At 40.1% G+C, this 19,802-nt stretch overlaps 1 protein-coding gene across 2 annotated transcripts in view; it reads right to left on the bottom strand.

Moving 5' to 3' along the window:
- RBM20 (RNA binding motif protein 20) overlaps window positions 1–19,802 on the bottom strand; it is a 512,103-nt gene that overhangs the window by 47,115 nt on the left and 445,186 nt on the right. For both annotated transcript variants that reach the window (XM_086922775.1, XM_086922776.1), the window contains exons 8-10: window positions 15,888–15,967; window positions 10,877–11,567; window positions 3,431–3,529 (exon numbers count right to left, since the gene is read on the bottom strand). In XM_086922775.1, the coding sequence (XP_086778901.1) occupies window positions 3,431–3,529; window positions 10,877–11,567; window positions 15,888–15,967 (870 nt within the window). The remainder of the gene's footprint in view (window positions 1–3,430; window positions 3,530–10,876; window positions 11,568–15,887; window positions 15,968–19,802) is intronic.

Here is a 19,802-nt window from a genome sequence, read left to right as displayed (position 1 = left end):
ATCTGCCTCTTTTGAGACCTGGTCCTTTTCTAGTGGCAGTAGTGTAAATGAGCACCATAGTCAACTAGCCACATATGGATATAGACAACAAATATATGTAAACATAGCAATGTATGGCTCCTTCAAAAATTAGAAGTTTATCCCATTACGCCTTCTTTCAACTTTCACATTTTTCAGAGGTGCGTGTATCAAAGTAATCACATTTGCTAAACAGCTAAGTATCTGAAAAACCCAGACCCTGTTCCATACCAACAAAGAACCGGGGAGGGATTTAATTTAATAGCGCTAATAATTAAAGATATTTTTTTTATTTGGATTTGAATTCAGTGCTTCAACAATCTGTTTGAACATCTCAAGATGCCCACGTGCCTCAAAAAAAATAACCACTCAATCTGTGAGATACATCGCCAAATATAACACATAACTGTCAATGCCTAACTCGAGGCCTGTGGATGTTCCAATCAAAATGAGAAATCAATTCTACCAGCAGAGACATGCCTATGCCACACTGACTGTAATACAGCGGCAGTGCTTTATTTGTTCAATTCTAGGAGCCATCTTTGAAAAGTATTGAATAATACTATTGAGCAGGGACTGTATTGTAATGTTGAAATCTTCTTCCAAAGGCTTACTTGAAACCAACATATGACCTCTGTTTGAAATTGAGGAGGCATTTAGATCATTATTCATTTTGTATGCATAATAGAACAGCCATTACTCAAAAATACAGGACATATGTGGTTTCAAGATGGCAACCACATTAATTGTAAATGTATTTATATGGCACTTCCAACCCCTGACAAGGCATTGAACCACTTTTTCAGTGAGGCGCATGCTTCTCTGGAAACCCAAGATCACTACTTAGTAGGTTAGTATGATTCATTTATTTTTCTTGAGCATTAGTTGTACTAGGTTTTTGCTCTTGGTTTCTTGTGTGTTTAGGAGAGTTTGGAGTAGGAATAGAAGTATAGGGATGGATTTGAAAAGAGGAGTTTGGAGTGGAGATAGAATGATAGGCATGGATTTAAAAGAGAAAGTAGTGAAGTTTTGTAAATAGTGGTCGTGTGTGCTTATTAGTTGACAGACCGGAGGACGGGACTCGACCGGAGAACCCAGCGATCTATAAGACGCAACTAATTCGGCGCTCGAACTAACATAGAGGTCGGCTCCCCGCATTGGACAAAACCGACGCCCCGTGGCCATTTGATTAAAACAAAGCCAACTTTTTCCGGTGTCTACATTGATTCACCCGAACTAAGGACAAACAACATTCCTTACCGAGTGGTCCCGCTCCGCGAATACTGGGGAATATATGAGGCACATGTTGCAACATTTAGAGAGCTATTGGTCCTGACGAGAACTCCTCAAACTTGGAGTTCGAAACGCGTAGACCCCCCCCCCTTTGTTCTTGATAACACGTTTATCTCGTGGAAACCATAAGAGGATTAAACTAATTTGTACATCAAAGTGATTCATATGAAATTGTACATCTATGGTTTCTTTTCCATATACTGCTGATAATTGTACATAAATTGTGTTCCTTTACCTTTTAGAGTGTTAGGTGTGTGAATGAGTTCATAGTATGACTGTAAGGTTTTTTCTGGTGTGAATGATATATACAGGTGACTCTTTGACATGATGATGTTTTGTATTGTGTATTTGTAATGTGCTTCATAAAGCCTTCTTAAAAAGAAAAAGATTCTGAAAAAAACAAGAAAACTAATAATTTGTGCAAATAAAATGCAGATTTGAATTGATTTATTCTGATGTGATAAATTCCTTCTTGCATATAGTCTTGTCCATATGCAGGCAAAAAGCAAGTGTATTTAAAATATCTGACAGTATTGGCATTTTGTGTTGGATCCATAGTTAAGGCAGGGTTTGGCCTTACTGTCTGGGAACCCATACCCAGTTTTGGTTTATCGATCTATTAGTTGGGTGGCATGGCTAAAAAAAGGAGGGGTGAAAGTTTGAGATGGAGGGTTTGGGAGTTCATAGTTGTCAGAAGGCTTTGGAATGAGCAAGAGGGAGGAAGGATGGGAAGGAAGGAAAGGAAGTTTTTTTAAGATAGCAAAATGAAAATAATGTATACATACAGATACGGATCACAGATTTGTCCTCTATCTAAATAATTAAAGTGGGCCACCACCTCTGACACTGAGAAAATGTTCTTACTTTCAGTTTGTTGGACCTGACATCTTTGGCGAGGTTTCCCTAACTTTTTGCCTTCAATCGTACTGTTTTTGCTGACTTTGTTTTTGCTGGCCGTGGGACTATGCACACTGCTTACAAATGTTATAGTGCTTTCGCCCTAAAACATGGTAACACTGGCTTACAACCACCCACTAGGCAAATTTAATTTACTTGTAAGCTCCTAGTAAAAACGTATTGGCTTTACCCAGGGCCTGTAAATAAAAGGTGACTGTACTTTAAGTCTCTGTGTCAAGTTGTCAAAGACTAAACACTGCTCTCACATTAGTGAAGAGTATGAGGTTCTTTAGTTTATTCCTTAAAAATTAATCTGGGTCTCCAACTCCTCCATAAAATCACTCACCCTTGAGCAATGTAGTACCATTAGCCACATTGAAACACTCGTCCACAGCTGTGCGTTCTTTCTTTAAAATTCCCTAATGGATATAACTACATCACAACATTCCATGCCAGCAAGAGTCACGAGCAAAGGACATCTAACATGAGTTGTGAATGGCAAGCAATCAAGAGATGGCGTTAGAATAATGGGCTGTTGATTTCATAATTGCTTGATGCATTCGTATTCCAAACATTTACAGACTTCACCACTGTGCTGCTGGCTCCTCAGGTAGATATTTTTGATTCTTGATGATGTTTATTCTACTGGGAAAGGATACATAACTGTGGAATATCACAGACTTGTCCAAATGTAAGGTGTTCAGTCCAGGCCACTTGCAGCCACAATGCTGATACAAGAGGGGGCCAATCACTATTATATTCTTTGGTCAAACCATCTTCTTACTAGGGGTTTCACCACAGTTTTCATGCCGGTGAGTCTACCAGGAAAAGTGTGGCAATGAGGAAACAAAGGGGGTCGTACAGGGCTCCATGTTGCCTCTGCGCCAGGGGATGCATGTAGGGGGGCACACTGTTTGGCCCCTTGTATGCATGCACCCTCACTTCCTGCAGGGCATGGACTTGACAGTCTATGCCCTGCAGGAACGTGCAATGGCGTTCACATTGCGATGCCTTGCTTAGGCTCATGTATGAGCCTTAGCACTGCACCTCCGTGGGCCAGCTGCTGCACGACATCCCGACCTGGATTCCAGTTAGAATCCGGCGTGCGGTCTCATTATGGCTTTGGTGTTGTGGCAGCGAGGCGCTGGCATGGCGACCCTCTGCCACACCACCATAGTCATAATAAGGCCCTAAGAAGGGTGCTATGTCTCCAGTGACTGACCTGAATTTTACTTGAGGTTTTCATTTCAGGCCCTTCCGATTCTTTCCGCTTCCGGTTTGACGTAGCACGCTTCTGAATGCTTTGCTCTTGTTTTTCAACCTGAAATGAATGTCAAGAAATGTAGTACATTTATCTCAAGATTCCAGCAACATTGCATTTCTTACAACGTTTTCAAAACGGCGGACCTACATTTATGATATTTACCCAAAACATACACCTTATGGACTTTTGGGAAAAATTGTTTCTATTTACTATTGTCTACAGGGCAGTACACAAACTTGAATGCAAGGTACTCATTTCATGTGACTGGCGTTGCTTCCAGCAGCTACATGAATGGTGATAAGAATAAAGACTTATGTCAGTCAATAAAAATTAAAAAAATCGTTTGGTCAGAAACTCTTTGTCTATTGGAGGGGCAGTGATAGACTAAGTATTGAGTCATAAATGTAGAGCGATACAAAAATCGAGTTTTTAATATCGTAGCACAGAAATATGGTGATGCAGAAAAATAGATTTTTTAAGATAAGTAATATTGTTTTCAAGAATATGATTCTTGTTAATATTGTTTACAAAAATATATAGATAGCGTTTTTTAATTATCTTCATGTGTAATAAATAATATATATTTTTGTATATGTTACATACTGTTTGTATAATTGTTGTTAACGTTTTTAAATATAGTTTGTAATTTTGAGTTATTTATCATTTTCATTTAACTGTTAATAGCAATTTATAGCAATTTATAGTGTTGCAGCGGGTTGTGAGGTGTGTAGAGGTACAGATTGGGAAGCTATTTAGGTATAATTAATAAATAATACCTTTTTAATCAATATTAATTATTGATTTATTAATTCATTAGGTAAATATTATTTTAGCAAGTTATATTTTAGGTATAGGTTGTTTTTTGAGGTGTAGGGTGGGAAGTTAATTAAGTAATAATGTATTAGTAATTATTTATTCGTTTATTATTCATTATTTAATCGATATTTAAATATGTAAATTGTGTAATTATTGTTTTCTAAAGTTATATTTTAGGTGCGGGTTGTTGGTTTTTAGGGGTATAGTGGGAAAAGTAAACTATGGTAATTAATTATGTTTTAATAATTATTTAAAAGATAAATATTATGTAAAGTAATTATTATATTTTTGAAGTTATATTTTAGGTGTGAGTTGTTGGGTTTGTAGAAGTATAGATTGGGAAGTTCATTATGTAATAATTGATTAATTATTAATTCATTATTCATTATTGAATTGCTATTTATGTACATTTCGTAATTATTATATTTTTTAAGTAATATTTAAGGTGCAGATTTGTAGGAGTATAGGGTGGGAAGTTAATAAGATAAATATTACATTTCAATTAATTATTAGGTTTAATTAAGATATGTAATTTATATATTATTATGTAAATTATTTAATAAATATAGTGGTTTTAGGGGATAGGGTGGGAAGATATTCAAATAATAATTAACCACTATTTATTTATTATTTTATTAATTGTTAATTGTGTTTTCATTTTTTATTTTACTTATATTTGAAATTTGAGCTGTTATGTATGTGCGATTATAGTGTGGGAATTTAATAAAATATTCAATTAATGCCACTTTTATTTGATATTACTGATCAAACCAATTATAATTATGTAATTGTTTTAAATGTATATATATAAGTATATATGTATATATGAATATATATATAATATTTATATTAATAGTTTATATTTTTGTTTAATTAATACATGTATTAAAAGATGGTAGTTGTTTGAAGTTAAGTACTTCCCCTACTACTTCACTGACTAGAGAGGGCATAGTAGATTTTATCCCTTCTGAGCCTAATGTTTTTCCTACTGTTGCACAAATTGGAATGGGAATAGTTTAATTATTACTAACATTTAATAGTTTTGTTAATATTGTTTAAATATATATTAATATCTGTTTGTGCATTTAATACAAAAAACTTATATATAGAAATGTATGTTATTTTTACGATATTTTTAGTAAAACTTATTTTTTTCTATGTTTACTTTTTTATGTATAATTACATTTTCATAGTTTTTAGTTTTCTCCAGTTTATTTGTTATAGTTTTTAATATATATATATATATATATATATATATATATATATATATATATATATATATATATATATATACTATCACAAATAAACTGGAGAAAACATTAACAATATATTATATATAAAAAATTGAAAATCATAATATAAATGAAAATGAACACTTTTAGGAATAGTTTTACATTATATATATGTGTACATAAACATGCACACATACATATATATGTGTATGTGTTTAAATAATTATATGTTTATATATGTTATTAAATATTATTTAAACACATTAAATTTACATTATAATAATGTGTCATGTTAAAATATTTAGCTTTTTTAACTATATATATATATATATATATATATATATATATATATATATATATATATATATTTATTTTTAAAAATAATATTTTGTATATATTTTTCCTTTATTAGTGTAAAAACCTTTATACGTATAGAAAAATGATCTTTTTATGATCAATATTTTCGACACATATTTTTGCATTGCGGTATTTATGGTTTCGATATTATGTCAGTAAACTGTGATAGAATGAGACCTGTTGCAAAATCTTGTTACGTTTTCTACAATACAGTAAAAATGTTTCAGTGTTTTCACTTTTTAATAACAACTCAGGACTGTTCTTATTTTGGGTGTTTATTAAGTTCATGCAATAGTTTTTCTAAAACATGTGGAATGCGGCAATAATACTGATTAACTTTGTAGGCAAAGCATTTACGGCCAGCAGCATCTTTAACAGAGGTTAAACTGGCTGCCAGGTATTTTCCACTTCTGTAACAAACATTATTTTATTGGTGGTAGTGGTTACTGAATAGCGCATAGTCTATTTGCTCTGCCCATTTCATATCGAGGCATGAAACACTTACGATGTTTATTGTCATGAGATCAAGCTCTTCTTCAATGTCTTTCATTGCATTTTTTACTTTTCCAAAATAAAGCACTACTTCACATCCATCAACAGGGGGAAGAATTCTTCACAGAATGTTCTGATAAAAAGAGTGTTCAGCCACTGCAAGAAATGTATATTTGTAGAAGTAGCGGTCACCTTGCTGCCAATTAACTCTCTGTGAGATTCACTGTAACATGTGTGGGGTGAAAAGGTATGAGCAGTCTCCAGGACCATCCATTTGAAGTTATGAGTGCAATTCTCAGCATACCCATCATGTCTTCCAAGTCTCATCTACTTCTACCTATTGAATTCTAGCAGATCAAACCTCCTATATATTTATCTGACATGAGTGTCCTCAACATTTCTTCCATTCTCTCTTCTCCTTTCTGCTTCCATACATAAATAACGAATGTGCAGTTGTAAACTGAATTTTCGCAATGGCAACATATATATGCAAGAGAATGATATCCATATACAGAGAGTAATTCAAAATGTATGCAAAAGTGGAAAATAATTTAGGATTTGCTAAAATATTTACACAAGTTCTGGTGGGTGTGTTAGACAACCGCATGCAATATCAAATAGAGAGCCTCATTGGCATTATGATAATAAACATTTATAATTGAGCACTAATGTTATTCAACTTGAACACTTAGAGCACGATTACAAGTTTGACAGTTCAGCGGCGGGACCGCTAAACCCGCGTGAGGACCTCCTGCCGTACAATGAATGTTTTAGTCTTTGGAGGGCAATTCTTTGGTATTCCCAAGGCAGTGCCTAAAAAATAGGCACCGCAATGGGAACGACAAAGAAAGTTACGGCACAGATGACATCATACGCCAACTGGACAACGGCGAAACATCAGCCCTCATCCTCCTGGACTTGTCAGCCGCATTTGACATGGTCTGCCACCACACCCTAAAGACATGCCTCCAAGAAGCCGGAATCCAAGAGAAGGCCCTTGACTGGACCACGTCCTTCCTCTCCGGCAGAACCAAGAGTGTCCGCCTCCCACGTTTCCGGTCAGAAGCCACCGACATCATCTGCGGCGTCCCACAGGGCTCATCCCTCAGCCCGACACTGTTCAACATCTACCTGGCCCCCCTCGCACAAGTGGCCCGCCACCACAACCTCAACATCATCTCCTACGCCGACGACACCCAGCTCATCCTCTCCCTCACCAAGGACCCCCACACCGCCAAAACCAACATTCACGAGGGCATGAAGGCCATCGCCGACTGGATGACGAGCAGCCGTCTGAAACTGAACTCGGACAAGACGGAGGTCCTCGGACCCACCCCCTCAGCCTTGGATGACTCCTGGTGGCCGACCGCTCTAGGGACGGCACAGACACCAACCGACCACGCACGCAACCTAGGATTCATCCTCGACTCCTCCCTCTCCATGTCTAAACAAGTCAACGCCGTCTCCTCCTCCTGCTACAACACCCTACGCTTGCTCCGCCGGATCTACAAATGGATCCAGACCGAAACAAGAAGAATAGTGACACAGGCCCTCGTCAGCAGCAGACTGGACTACGGCAACGCACTCTACGCAGGAATCCCAGCCAAACACCAATTGTGGCTACAACGCATCCAAAACGCCTCCGCCCGACTGATCGTCAACGCCCCCCGCCGCAGCCACATCACCCCCCTCCTGAGAGACCTGCACTGGCTCCCCATCAACAAGAGGATCACCTTCAAGCTCCTCACTCACGCACACAAAGCACTCCACAACGCCGGACCAGCCTACCTGAACAGCAGACTCAGCTTCTACACCCCCACCCGCCAGCTCCGCTCCGCCAGCCTCGCCCTCGCAGATGTCCCCCGCATCCAACGTACGACCGCCGGCGGCAGATCCTTCTCTTACCTCGCTGCCAAAACCTGGAACACCCTCCCAACCCACCTACGCCAGACCCAAGACCTACTCGCCTTCAGAAGACTCCTTAAGACCTGGCTCTTCGAACAGTAGCAGCACCCCACCCCCCCACCCTCCCCTCAGCCCCTTGAGACCCTCACGGGTATGTAGCTCGCTTTACAAGTACCCCGATTGATTGATTGGCATGGACTGTGAAGTGGACTGTGAACTGGGGGTGCATGCACACAGGGGAGCATGTGTTGTGCCCTCCTGTGTGCATCCACCAGGAGTAAGACACAAGAGGGCCCTGCAGGGACCCATTTCTTTCCTCAGCGCCACTGTTTTGAAGGAGGAAAGACCTCCATGAAATCAGTGCGGTGAGGAAAGTCGTAATATGTTTAGCAAAGCATATTGATGCTTATTTACTGCTGCGCCCTTGCCAGGGAACAATGGTTCCCTGGCGGTGTCAGCAGTCCCAGGGCGGCATGACCGCCAGGGTCACACTTTGGCGGACAGAAGACTTCCACTGCCACCCCACCATGATTCTGACAGTCGGAGGACCGCCAGACTCTTAATCAAGTTGTTGATGTGCATGTCATAGGAACATATCACAAGTGTCTGTCCAAATCATGATCAATCGGCAGTGAGCTCTTCTGCCTTGGCCATGCCATGAAAATCATAGGCAAAGCCTACCTGAGTAATGTAATAAAAATACCTAGGGCACAATTACAAGTCACATGGAATTCCATGGAGATTATGTGCAGCAGGAATTTCGATGGCTGCTGGTAAAATCTGAAAGGAATTTCTGCAGTTTGTAGTCAGACCCCAGTCAGACCCCAATGAATGGGTAATAGTAGTGCAGAACTGTCTTTCTTGGTCAGTATTTGTGTAGAATGTGCATTTCCATGAGGTACGACACAGACATTTTCCTCTGAGCAGGGGGTAAATGCCTGCAAACGCTCCAGTCTGGGGTGGGGCACAAATGGGTGTGTGGAGGAATGGAAAGATGCTGCTTGGCAGCGGGGAGCCATGCCTGAGAGGATGGAGGTGCAGCCCTTTCCCAAAGCAATTTTATCAACTGAAATTGCTGGTTTGTAAATTCGGGTCTAGTCTTCCTGTATCCAAAGAAATTCAGGTGCGGGCACCATGGCCAACATAAAATTGTGCAAGGTGGAATTCCACATGCTCTGCAGTCATGTAATCAGGGCCTTAGGGACTGAGTACGAGTTTGGTGCTGCAGCAGTGGGACCACCCTGCAGCTGCACTGCCTTACCTATGTGAGAACCACCCACCGTAATATGACTTTTTTTAATCATTGGCGGCAGATTTTTTGGCATTCCCATAGTGATGCCTATAAAATAGGCACTGCAATGGAAACATCAAAGGAAGTTCCAGTACGGGGTGGACTGTGAAGTTCTATCCATGCTGGAATTGTGGGTGCATGCACACAGGCAGGCACAAGTTGTGCCCTCCTGTTTACATCCACATGGAATAAAGCACAAGGGGGCTCTGTAGGGCCCCCTTTCTTTCCTCAATGCCACTCTTTTCATGGAGAAAAGACCTCCAGGAAATCAGTGGCAGTGAGGAAAGTCGTAATATGCTTGGCGGAACTGTGGCGGTACTGCCAAGCATATTACTGCCTCAAGACCACTGCGCCACCGCCTGGGAATGGCAGTTCCCTGGCAGCGTTGGCGGTCCCAGGGTGACACAACCGCCAGTATCGTACTGTGGCAGTAGGAAGTCACCAGCACCTCACCACAAGTCTGGCGGTCAGTGGACCTCCAGATTCTTAATTAGGCCCTTAGTGTAGTGGGGGAGAAGAGGTGCATCTTTTCGTGTGCTATGGGGGCCATCAATGCAAGTTTGTGTCCATGGCACACTGATGTATTTACGAATGCTCCAAAATTAGTTTAGTCTGTTCAGCGATTTGCAAATAGGAGGGGCAGTGAAAGGGAGTTACTCTGCAATTCAGAGTAAAGTATCAGTGGTTTGTGATCGCATTTGATCAGATACCGACATCTCAAGTGTGGAAGATGCAAATGCATTCCGGAGATTCTATATATTCATGTCTCCTGGGTCACTCAGGGCTGGCAATATACCTGGAAAAAAGGGTCTAAAATGTGTCCTTGACAACGCAAACACCATTTGAAAGAGATTAACTTTTTAAAAGTGTTTGCCTCATTTTCAAAAATACAGTTTTCAGGTCCGAGAGGTCATGGATGGAGCCTTAGACCACTTTGTGTTGAACAGTAAAACGCCTAGAAGAAAAAGGCATATTCATCAGCTTTGCATATCACTGTTCCTCATGTATGCTTCATGCTGCTCATCTATGAACGCTGCTTTTCTCAATATTCTCGATTGGTTTACCTTATGTCATCATGTCTTTTATATGAAATCCTATATCACACCACTTCAATAGTGATTCAGCAAGCCTGCCAAGTTCATGTCTAGTAACAGAGCTGGTCATCACATGAATATTACTGATTCCTGCCGTGCACATACAGTTTTTCTGACTCTTACTTTTCTAACATTCAATAAAAACTCATAGAAGTTTTATTTTAGCTTTATGAATATGGTGCTTTTTTATGGTCAAAAGTTTATGTTCAAAAATTACCTCACTGATCTCTTTTTCTTCCGCTGCTCCTTCTTCATTTGAATCCTCTTTCCCATCTTGGTCTTTATCTTCTTTCTTGCTCTTGGTTTTCTCACTGCTGTGTTTTTGTCGTGAACTTTCAGATATTTTACTAGACCTGTGATCAGAGGAGCTATCCTTGCCTGGATCCTCACTATGAGAACCCTTCCCTTCTCTCAACCGCCCCTCTTCTTTCCTTTTTGCCTTTATCAAGGCATCATGGGGATGTTGCTTTGAATACTTGTCAGATTTCGGCCTGGGTTCCTTCCTGTGATATTCATCGTCCCTGTTTTTATGTCCAGAAGACGAGTGTAGACCTCCTGGAGAGCAGTGCTTTGAGTGTTTTTCCCGATACCCTCTGGATCCTTCCATTCGGTCATCCACCTCCTGCTTGTCCAGCTGACGTGGGTAATGTTTCCTCTCATGGACCCATAAGTCTGTCCTATCCCGTCTCACATCCCCGTTGTCCCTTCGAGGACCAGCTTCTCTCTCCTCCTCTCGCCTAGAGTACATTGGCTGATCCCTTGGCTCTCGTCCATTTCCCCATTCTGCTCTCGACGTGACTAGAGGACTGTGTGATGAACTGCAGGAAGTGAAGCTTGTGTTGTGGGATGGTGGAGACAGGGAACGGCTGACCGGGCTCCGAGACCTTGTCCTTTCAGTCCTGTATATGCTACAAAAAACACAAATGTAAACACTGTGCTCGTGTAAAAGCACTATTGAACATACACAAAGAAAGGCTAAGTAAGTGGGGCGACATTAGCCCTAGTGCAAGAAGGAAATTGATCTACCGACTGTGGTTGGGTAGCAAAACACAGGAATTTTCAGGGTTCATGGGCACCCTGATGCATTTGAGCATCTGTACCTTTGAACCTGATGCACAATTAATGTCTCCACCCCTCCTATATCCCAACTTTAAACAGGTAATGACTGTCTTAAGCATTGATATTTAATAGCTGATAAGAAAAAGAGGTCAGTACAGGCTCTGACATAATGATATTTAGGGCCCTATTCTGATGCAGTTTGGAAAGCTTCCCGACTGAAATGGTTTGGAAATGGTTTCCAACCCACTCGGATCGGGAGAGTTCGGCCGACCGAGTACGATGCATCCGGATTCTTTCAGATATGATTTGGTTGGACTCCCATTGACTTCAATAGGAGCATATGTTCCTAACCGCATCGTAATTGAGCCCTCGGTCTGGAAGACACGTTCTCGATCTGATTCGGAAGGAGCAAATGCCTTTAGGAGGCCTTCCTAACTACATCGTAATCAGGCCCTAGGTGGGAATGCTTACCTAACCGCGTCATAATCAGGCCCATAATGTTGAAACTCCATGGTCAGTTTATGTACGTAACTCCATCCATCTTTCATACATTATAATGCATAGCACATACAATAGATTAAATGTAATTGTTAAATGAACATGCAATAAACAATACCGTGGGAAGGTGAATGCTAATGCTGATTGTGTTATTAAACTCATAGCTCAGGATGAAATATAGACAGAGCTAAAAGGAAACAATCTGGATTTACCACTGGCCTACACACCAAGGTCCCAGTATTTTAAGACTTCAGTATCCAGAATGCTCAATTATCTTGATTAAGATTATGGTTATAGTTCAGTACTTCTTGCATTGCACCTCAGAGTATCTTGTTCTGTTGGACTCCCTGAGATGACTACCTGATATCACTAATGAGAAAGGGCATGTGTGTAACCTAAAAGCCCTTTCAGCAGTCCTAAAAGGCTATCACAGAACTGTGGATAAATGATTGAAGACTCAAGCGAAAAGCATAACAAGACCTGGCGTGTTCTTCCGGATGAAGTCCTCATGCAATCTACTCCCTTGCTCTTTCTCAGGAAATCATGACTTTCATAAAATCGGAACAGTTCAACCAATGCTCACCCACATGCGCCCAGGTATTAGGGGCCTGATTTACTATTCCCTTCGAAATGCGTTGTTTCCCGTAGGAATAACGTCTCCAATAGGCACTCTATTAATAGATTCCACTTTGTTTTCAATACTAAAGTCATTGAATATTCATGTAAGAGTTGATTTCTTTATTTTTCATATAAATTTATCTTCATATTCTCAAATTCACTGTCCGGTTTTGCATGATCACATTAAGTTTCTAGTCTCATGTTTTTAAATGCACAGTTAAGAATCACTTGTACCTGTGAGCACCAGTCACTGCCACCCATTCACTTTTGTGTTAACAAGAATGCATGTTCTATTCATGCTAATGGAAGTCAAGCGAATCCATTGCTAAATTATGCTTTACTTGATTGCTTTCAGAAATTAAGTCCCCTTAAGCCATTTCGGGCACCCGCCCGAAATGCATTGGGCTGACCATATAAATAAGATTGCCATATTATGAATACAATAATATAAAGATAAACGTATATGAAAAATAAAGAAATCAACTCTTACATGAAGATTCAATGAACTTTTATTTTGAAAACAAAGTGGAATCTATTAATAGAGTGGGAAACAACACATTTCATTATCTTTACACCCTCTGCCCTGGAGGGTTAACCTATATGGCACCACCTACCTAAAAGAAAATAACATACATAGAAAAACACCAGAGTGCGATTTCCACTCTGCACACCAACTAGTTTGCGAATCGGAATGCAATTTGTGATGAAAAATATGCAACGTATGCACTAACCGGTCACATAGCAATTTGTATGTTCACACCTGCCGGATGAGTAACAATTGGGCTAATTGAAGGTTGAGACACCCTGTTATTGCCTCCAACTGCAGTGATGGAGGTCTAGAAGTTACAGCAGACCTCCATTCCTCCACTTGCATTCCCAACCAGAAACATTTTTGTAAGCACCCTTTGTCCATTAATGGGACTGCAGCTGTTTTAAAAAAAAGATTTCCCTGTTTGGGAAGACAATGGGGAGAACAGGCAGCTGTCTTCTGGGTCACTGCCTGCCCCCCCCCCAAGGTCACACTCACGACTACAAAAGGAGAAGTAATTCCATGGGACAGCTTTCCCTTTTCAAATGAGATACTACTGCCTTTGAGGTGTGATCACAAACCACAAATGCATTCCTTCGTGAGTTGCGGATAGGTATGGTACTTACCTTTCACGCCCCCTCATATTTGCAATTCGACTTTTCCAACTTGGAAAAGGGCTCTTGTAAAAAGTCAAAAGGTATTTTTCTGTTGCAAACCCTGTGATTTTACGAATCACATGAAGTGTAACTACAAAATGCCTTTGTACTTCAGGTCCATAATTCCCCTACATTAGAGTGCCATTTTTAGGTCTCGCTAGCAAACGCAGCGCTTGCGCTGCTTCGCCTAGCGAGCTTCTATTGCTGCCGCTTTCTGTCCCGAAGGGAGACAGGAGGTGGCACGCACGGACAGGAGATGTGCGCGCACATGGCGTCTCCTTACACGCTCCCATTGCACGCTTTGCAATAGCGCATGCTCCTCCCAGCCTTGCCCGCTCGCACCACTCGCGGGACCCTGGTTTCTGGCGGCGCCCGCTCCTCGAAGAGATTTCGCGGGCTTGTTTTGATTCTGTGCACATTTCCGAGTATCCCGGTCCCGATTTCAATCTAAATTTAAAGGATATAAAGGTACAGAGATGTATTATTTTAGTGCGACATGTCTGTGCAATAGAGGTGAAATAACAAATAGATGATGTTTCTGCCAGAAATTTGTTGTTTCCAGTGTCAGACTCTGCTCAGTCTGATCGTATATCAGTTTCACTCATCAAAACGGGAAAATAATAAAACATTTACGCCGTTATGCGCCAATGATGTCAGCTGTGGCAGCCAGGAGATCTCGGGAGAGGGGTGAGAGGCATTGAAGTGCAAATCGGGGCTCCATCAATCTGTAGTAGATGTGGCAGCAGGGGTAGTCTGCTTGTTCAAGACAACCAGACGGAGGAGGGCTGCCAAGGGCGAGAAATAACTGGGGCGCGATTAGAGGAATTTATTAGAAATTATCAAATCTGGCAATTTACAACTCATTCTCGTTATCCAGAGATAGAACTCGGAAATAGTGTAACATTATCAAAGATCAAAGTATGCGTGTTTGGTTTTAATCTAATGCCTGTCTTTCTTAGATATTTACACTTAAACACATCAATCTGTGCAGGAATTAAATTAAAAGCATATTTATTTCTTTAAAAACCACTCATGTAAATGCTCGCGATAAAACAAATGTCTAGTAATGTAGTAATGTGTGATTTTACTTGGCATATGCTGTGTGATGTAATGAGTAGACGTTGTATGTCAGTACAATGCATGCTTTTACCCCGCATGCCATTACAACGCTGGGATTACAATGCAAGTCGTTACAACAACTTGCGTTGGGGGGCACTGGATAGTGGAATAGTTTAATTTTCTATTCCAACTCCAGTCCCCTTGGATAGTAAGGAAGGTGTTGGAAAGCAAATTAAACTATTCCATATCCAACAGCGCCCTCCAGCGAAATTCGTCGTAACGACTTTCGTTGTAATCCCCGCGTTGTAATGGTAGTGCGGGGTAATAGTTGTGTCATAAAGGATGTTCCCTGAGTAGACTCTTTAAATGCGCTGAAGATTAATCTTTTTTTTCAAGTTTACAAGAACCTATCATTACGTTTTAATATTGTGTTAAATTCAGCTTAGTTGCATGGGGGAATTAAAATATTACTCACACCTCAATGCATCCAATAGACACATGTACCCACTCTCTTGTTTCAGGTGTTCAGATGTAGATTTTGCAAAGTCCCTTTCTACAAATTGTCACAGATTTGTTTATTACACTCTGGGACACCATATTATTCCATCATTAGTACCATTCATAAAATGTGCACGCTGCCACTGATGTGAAATTCATCTTTAAGACCTCAACGTAGCAGAAACTACCTGGAAAGCAAATTCTGACTCGTTTTTAAGTAATTTTACGTTTGTCCAATGTGCTTACATTGCTCTTTAATTTATTGTGGTGTTTTTTTGAGGCAATGGTATTACATTTTACAAATTACTCACTTGTCTGAGTCCTTGAAAATATCTCTCTCCCTCTGCGAGTGCATGCCATAGATAATCGCATCAACAGCCTTCCCTGGTTTCTAAATGGAAGAGAAAATTCTGCTTTATTGTTGTAATCTGTCTTTTTGCATGCAAACTACAGTGAAAGGATTGGCATTTACGTCAAGTTATTTCCATTATCATTTGTAACTACTATACATTTTCACGATCATCCTTCCACTGTATTGAACCAGAACGAAAAACGTGTAGCTCGCATTCTCAGAAAGTGTCAGAAGGAAATATAAAAAGCTTAATGATACTAAATTAAGCTTGATATGAAATACGGTACTCACTTGTACTGCAAGTTGTCACCTAGAATTTCACATGCAGGAATACATTCTTAGTCTGAGAATTCAACAATGCAAAAGCAAGAAGATACATGTTCTCAGATCCCTGAAATAGGCTTGAGTGCCACCATGTTGATACATCACACTTTCATTTCAGCAATTTACATGCCGCAGAAAATTAGATCAATAAAACGAGTGTCAGCTAGTGGACGTGTTTATGCTTATCAATGAATCAGACATCTGCAGGACTCCTACTTGCCAACATCCCACACATACATAGAACCAGATCAGGAAACGAGTGTTCTCTTACATCGCTCCTAAAGCTTCGAACGACCTCCTCTGCACATCCAGGGCCAGCTTTAGCGTTAGTGGTGCCCAGTGCAAATATATTTGTTGGTGTGCCCAATGACCTCCTTTTCCCGGGATTCCCTAATACCACCCTTTAACAGTGACCCTTAACTCTCCATAACCACTTTCTCAATCATGCTTTTCTTCTGTTTCATAGAGCTACTCATGCCAGTGTAGGGCGTCAGAGCAGTTTTCATCACAGACATGTTACCCAGAGACAAGAAATCACACATTTGCAAATCAGTCTATAGAAAATGTTACATAAGAAAGAGGACTACAACGTCTAGTAATCACATGCCATCCACACTTGTAGGCAGTTTATTTTAAGAGTGCTTGATCTGGAGAAGCACAAACTCAGAATTTAAACCGTACCACTAGGGGGTTGTCTTTACTAATATGAATTGATTTTTAATCAAATGAACCCTTTTTGCTACATTAGGATAATGAAACACTGGGGAAAAAATCATAACGCTCTAACCTATACCGTACAGTTTCCACAAAGCTCTTAGATGACAGTTAATACCTCACTGGTCTATATTAGGATTTTAATTTATAAACTGCTAATAACAAAATGATCTCTCCAACAATAGCAGTAACCCACTGAAATGTTTTTATTATATGCACGTCTGTGGTTTGCACAGTACACGTGCTTTGCAGCGGGCATATTGACCCTCTGGCTACTTTATGATGAGTCAAAACTGTCACTAGACAAAACTCGATTGCTCCTCAGCAGGTTCATTAATCACTAGAGTTATCTCGACATTTTGATTGTTGCTTAAAAATTGCTGTTGGAAAGGAATGCTGAAGCAGGTGCTTTTAAATCCACTATATATTCGACAACACAGCGCCCCCAGAAGTCAGCCCTGGTTCGGGGGCAAAGATCACACCACCCTAAAGCCAGCCCTGTCCACATCAGAACCTCCTCCTCTCTTCTTGAATTCTCCAAGAAGCTGAAGACCTGGCTTTGGGCTAGGCACACACACACATACTCAATGCCAGGATACCCTTGTGGGTGATAGTGTGCCTTACAAATACACATAACATAACAATGGGAAGAAATTATACTGGTATGAACGAGGAGGTGCATGAATATTTCAGATATTCATTTTTGGAACTCACTTTACAAAAGTGAGTCTGAAAAGTACAAAGGGATATATTTTTGCTATGGTTTTTGCATTTTTTTCAGGTTAGGTATCTGATTCATGTGTCCCTAATGTAATCATGTCAATCTGGATCTGCTGAAAAAAAATGTATTAATACTATGAATATTTTCGGGTGGGCACATTCTAGGTCTAGTCAGCAATGGCAGCTGCGAGTCTGTAATGTCAATATGAAAGGTTGAGCTGGTTTCCCTAGAAAAACAGATGCAAGAGGCAGTTGATTAGAACTAGGAAAAAGAAGCTAATTCATCATATCGCAAGCAGGTTCCACTTTCACGTTAAACTCATGGCATTCTTGGTGTAAATATCTAACTAGTGCCCCCCTAAGTGATGCTGCTTAACTGAGAATGATAGCTTTTTGCCAAAGACACCGATGACGATGGTAACAGGAAAGACTGTAAGAATTATAATGAATCATGACTCCAAAAGATAGCCTTAGAAACTGAGTACCACAGAATTGTGTTGTATTGTATTGTATTGTTTAGAAGTATTTGTATACGGCTTACTAGCCTAATATGGGGCACTGAAGCGCTAGCCTATATGGGCAGCAAGATATAGAATTTGTCTATAGCACTGCATTACAACTTTTTAATATGGATACATGCCCACATACCCACTGGTGGATTATCTATTCTGAACAGGAGGTTTGGCCTTTCTTTCAGATTTTTGGAACAGGCTTTGGCTTTAAGCCTCTACTCACTTCCAAACATACCTCTGCAACCCATATTAAGTGTGCTCAGCCTTTATCCTGTTTAACAAGGATAAGTGGATCCCAAACTTTAGCGATTTGTCAATATTAGTGACTATGTCATTTGAGATGTCATCAGTGATTTCATCAATGATGTCATTTAACACGTCATGAAAGATGTAATATGTGAGGTCACAACAGTGTATGGTGGGGGTGCAATTTTAGTTAGCACAGAAAACTATCATTGGTGAATTTCATGAATTTCAGTTTTTTTTGTTGTTTCAAATAAAAAATAGTTTAAAAAACGTTTCCTCCCTTCAACTTTACCCTTCCCTTAGCCCTAAAATTATCTTTACCTCTCTTTACCTGCACTGACCCCAAACCTTAACATTAGCCTTATCTCTACCCATCCCCAAACCCTAAAATTCCTTTTTCCACTCTTTACCTCTACTCACCCCTTAATCCTAAAACTAGCATACTTCCCTTTACCTCTGATCATCCAAACACTATAATTACATTTACCTCCATTTACCTCCACCCACCACTAAACCCCAAAAATTACCTTCACCGATCATTACCTCTACCCATCCCTAAACCTTAAAAGCACCCTTATCTCCCTTTACCTCTACTCGCCCCTTTACCCCAAAATCATCCTTACCTCACTTTACCTTTACCTGCAACCTTTGACCAATTTTGCTTTTAAAATAAAGTACAAAAGGATGTTATTAAAAAATATGTTACCTGCATGGTAAAGGAAAAACCTATACCATGTGCTTACCTGTGTGGTACTTACCTGTGTGGTAAAGAGCACATGGTAAAAATCATGGGTGATAAAGATTGTGTTGAAAAGGTTATTTCCCTTTATGATCAGCTATGCTTCTCTTTCTCAAAATTTGTGATGGGATTCTGACAAAAGTAAAATCAGCCATGACAGATTTGTAACCATAAGTCAAGGCCACTTCTATTGATATGTGAGAACCTCAAGGTTCTTAGAAGACCTAAAAAATCTATAGTTGCTGACCTGTGTGTGTAGTTTTACACCTTGAAGAATTTTCTGGATTCACATGCTGTGCATTGTTACATCATCTAGTGGTTTTGCCCGGAATTTTCCAATATTTTGTAGTCCTTCTTCCATTTTTTGATTTTGTTGTTGCTGAGCGTCAATGATGTATCCTGTGACATCATACGCCTTCTTCCGGAAGCTCCCACCTTTGGACACTATCTTCATCCCCCCCCTGGTTGTTCTCTACTACCATCTTCTTGGTGCAGGTGGATGGGTTGCTTGTGAATCCAAGCTGCAGAACTACACCTACAGGTAAGAAACTACGGGGCACATTTACTATTTTTTCACATTAGGCACTGCAGCAGCCGGAAATGCTGTGGTGCACTACAT

This window comes from Lissotriton vulgaris, chromosome 5, assembly GCF_964263255.1.
Source record: "Lissotriton vulgaris chromosome 5, aLisVul1.2, whole genome shotgun sequence".
In the NCBI taxonomy this organism is placed as follows: Eukaryota; Metazoa; Chordata; class Amphibia; order Caudata; family Salamandridae; genus Lissotriton; species Lissotriton vulgaris.
This window is presented reverse-complemented; position numbering and strand designations above follow the sequence as displayed.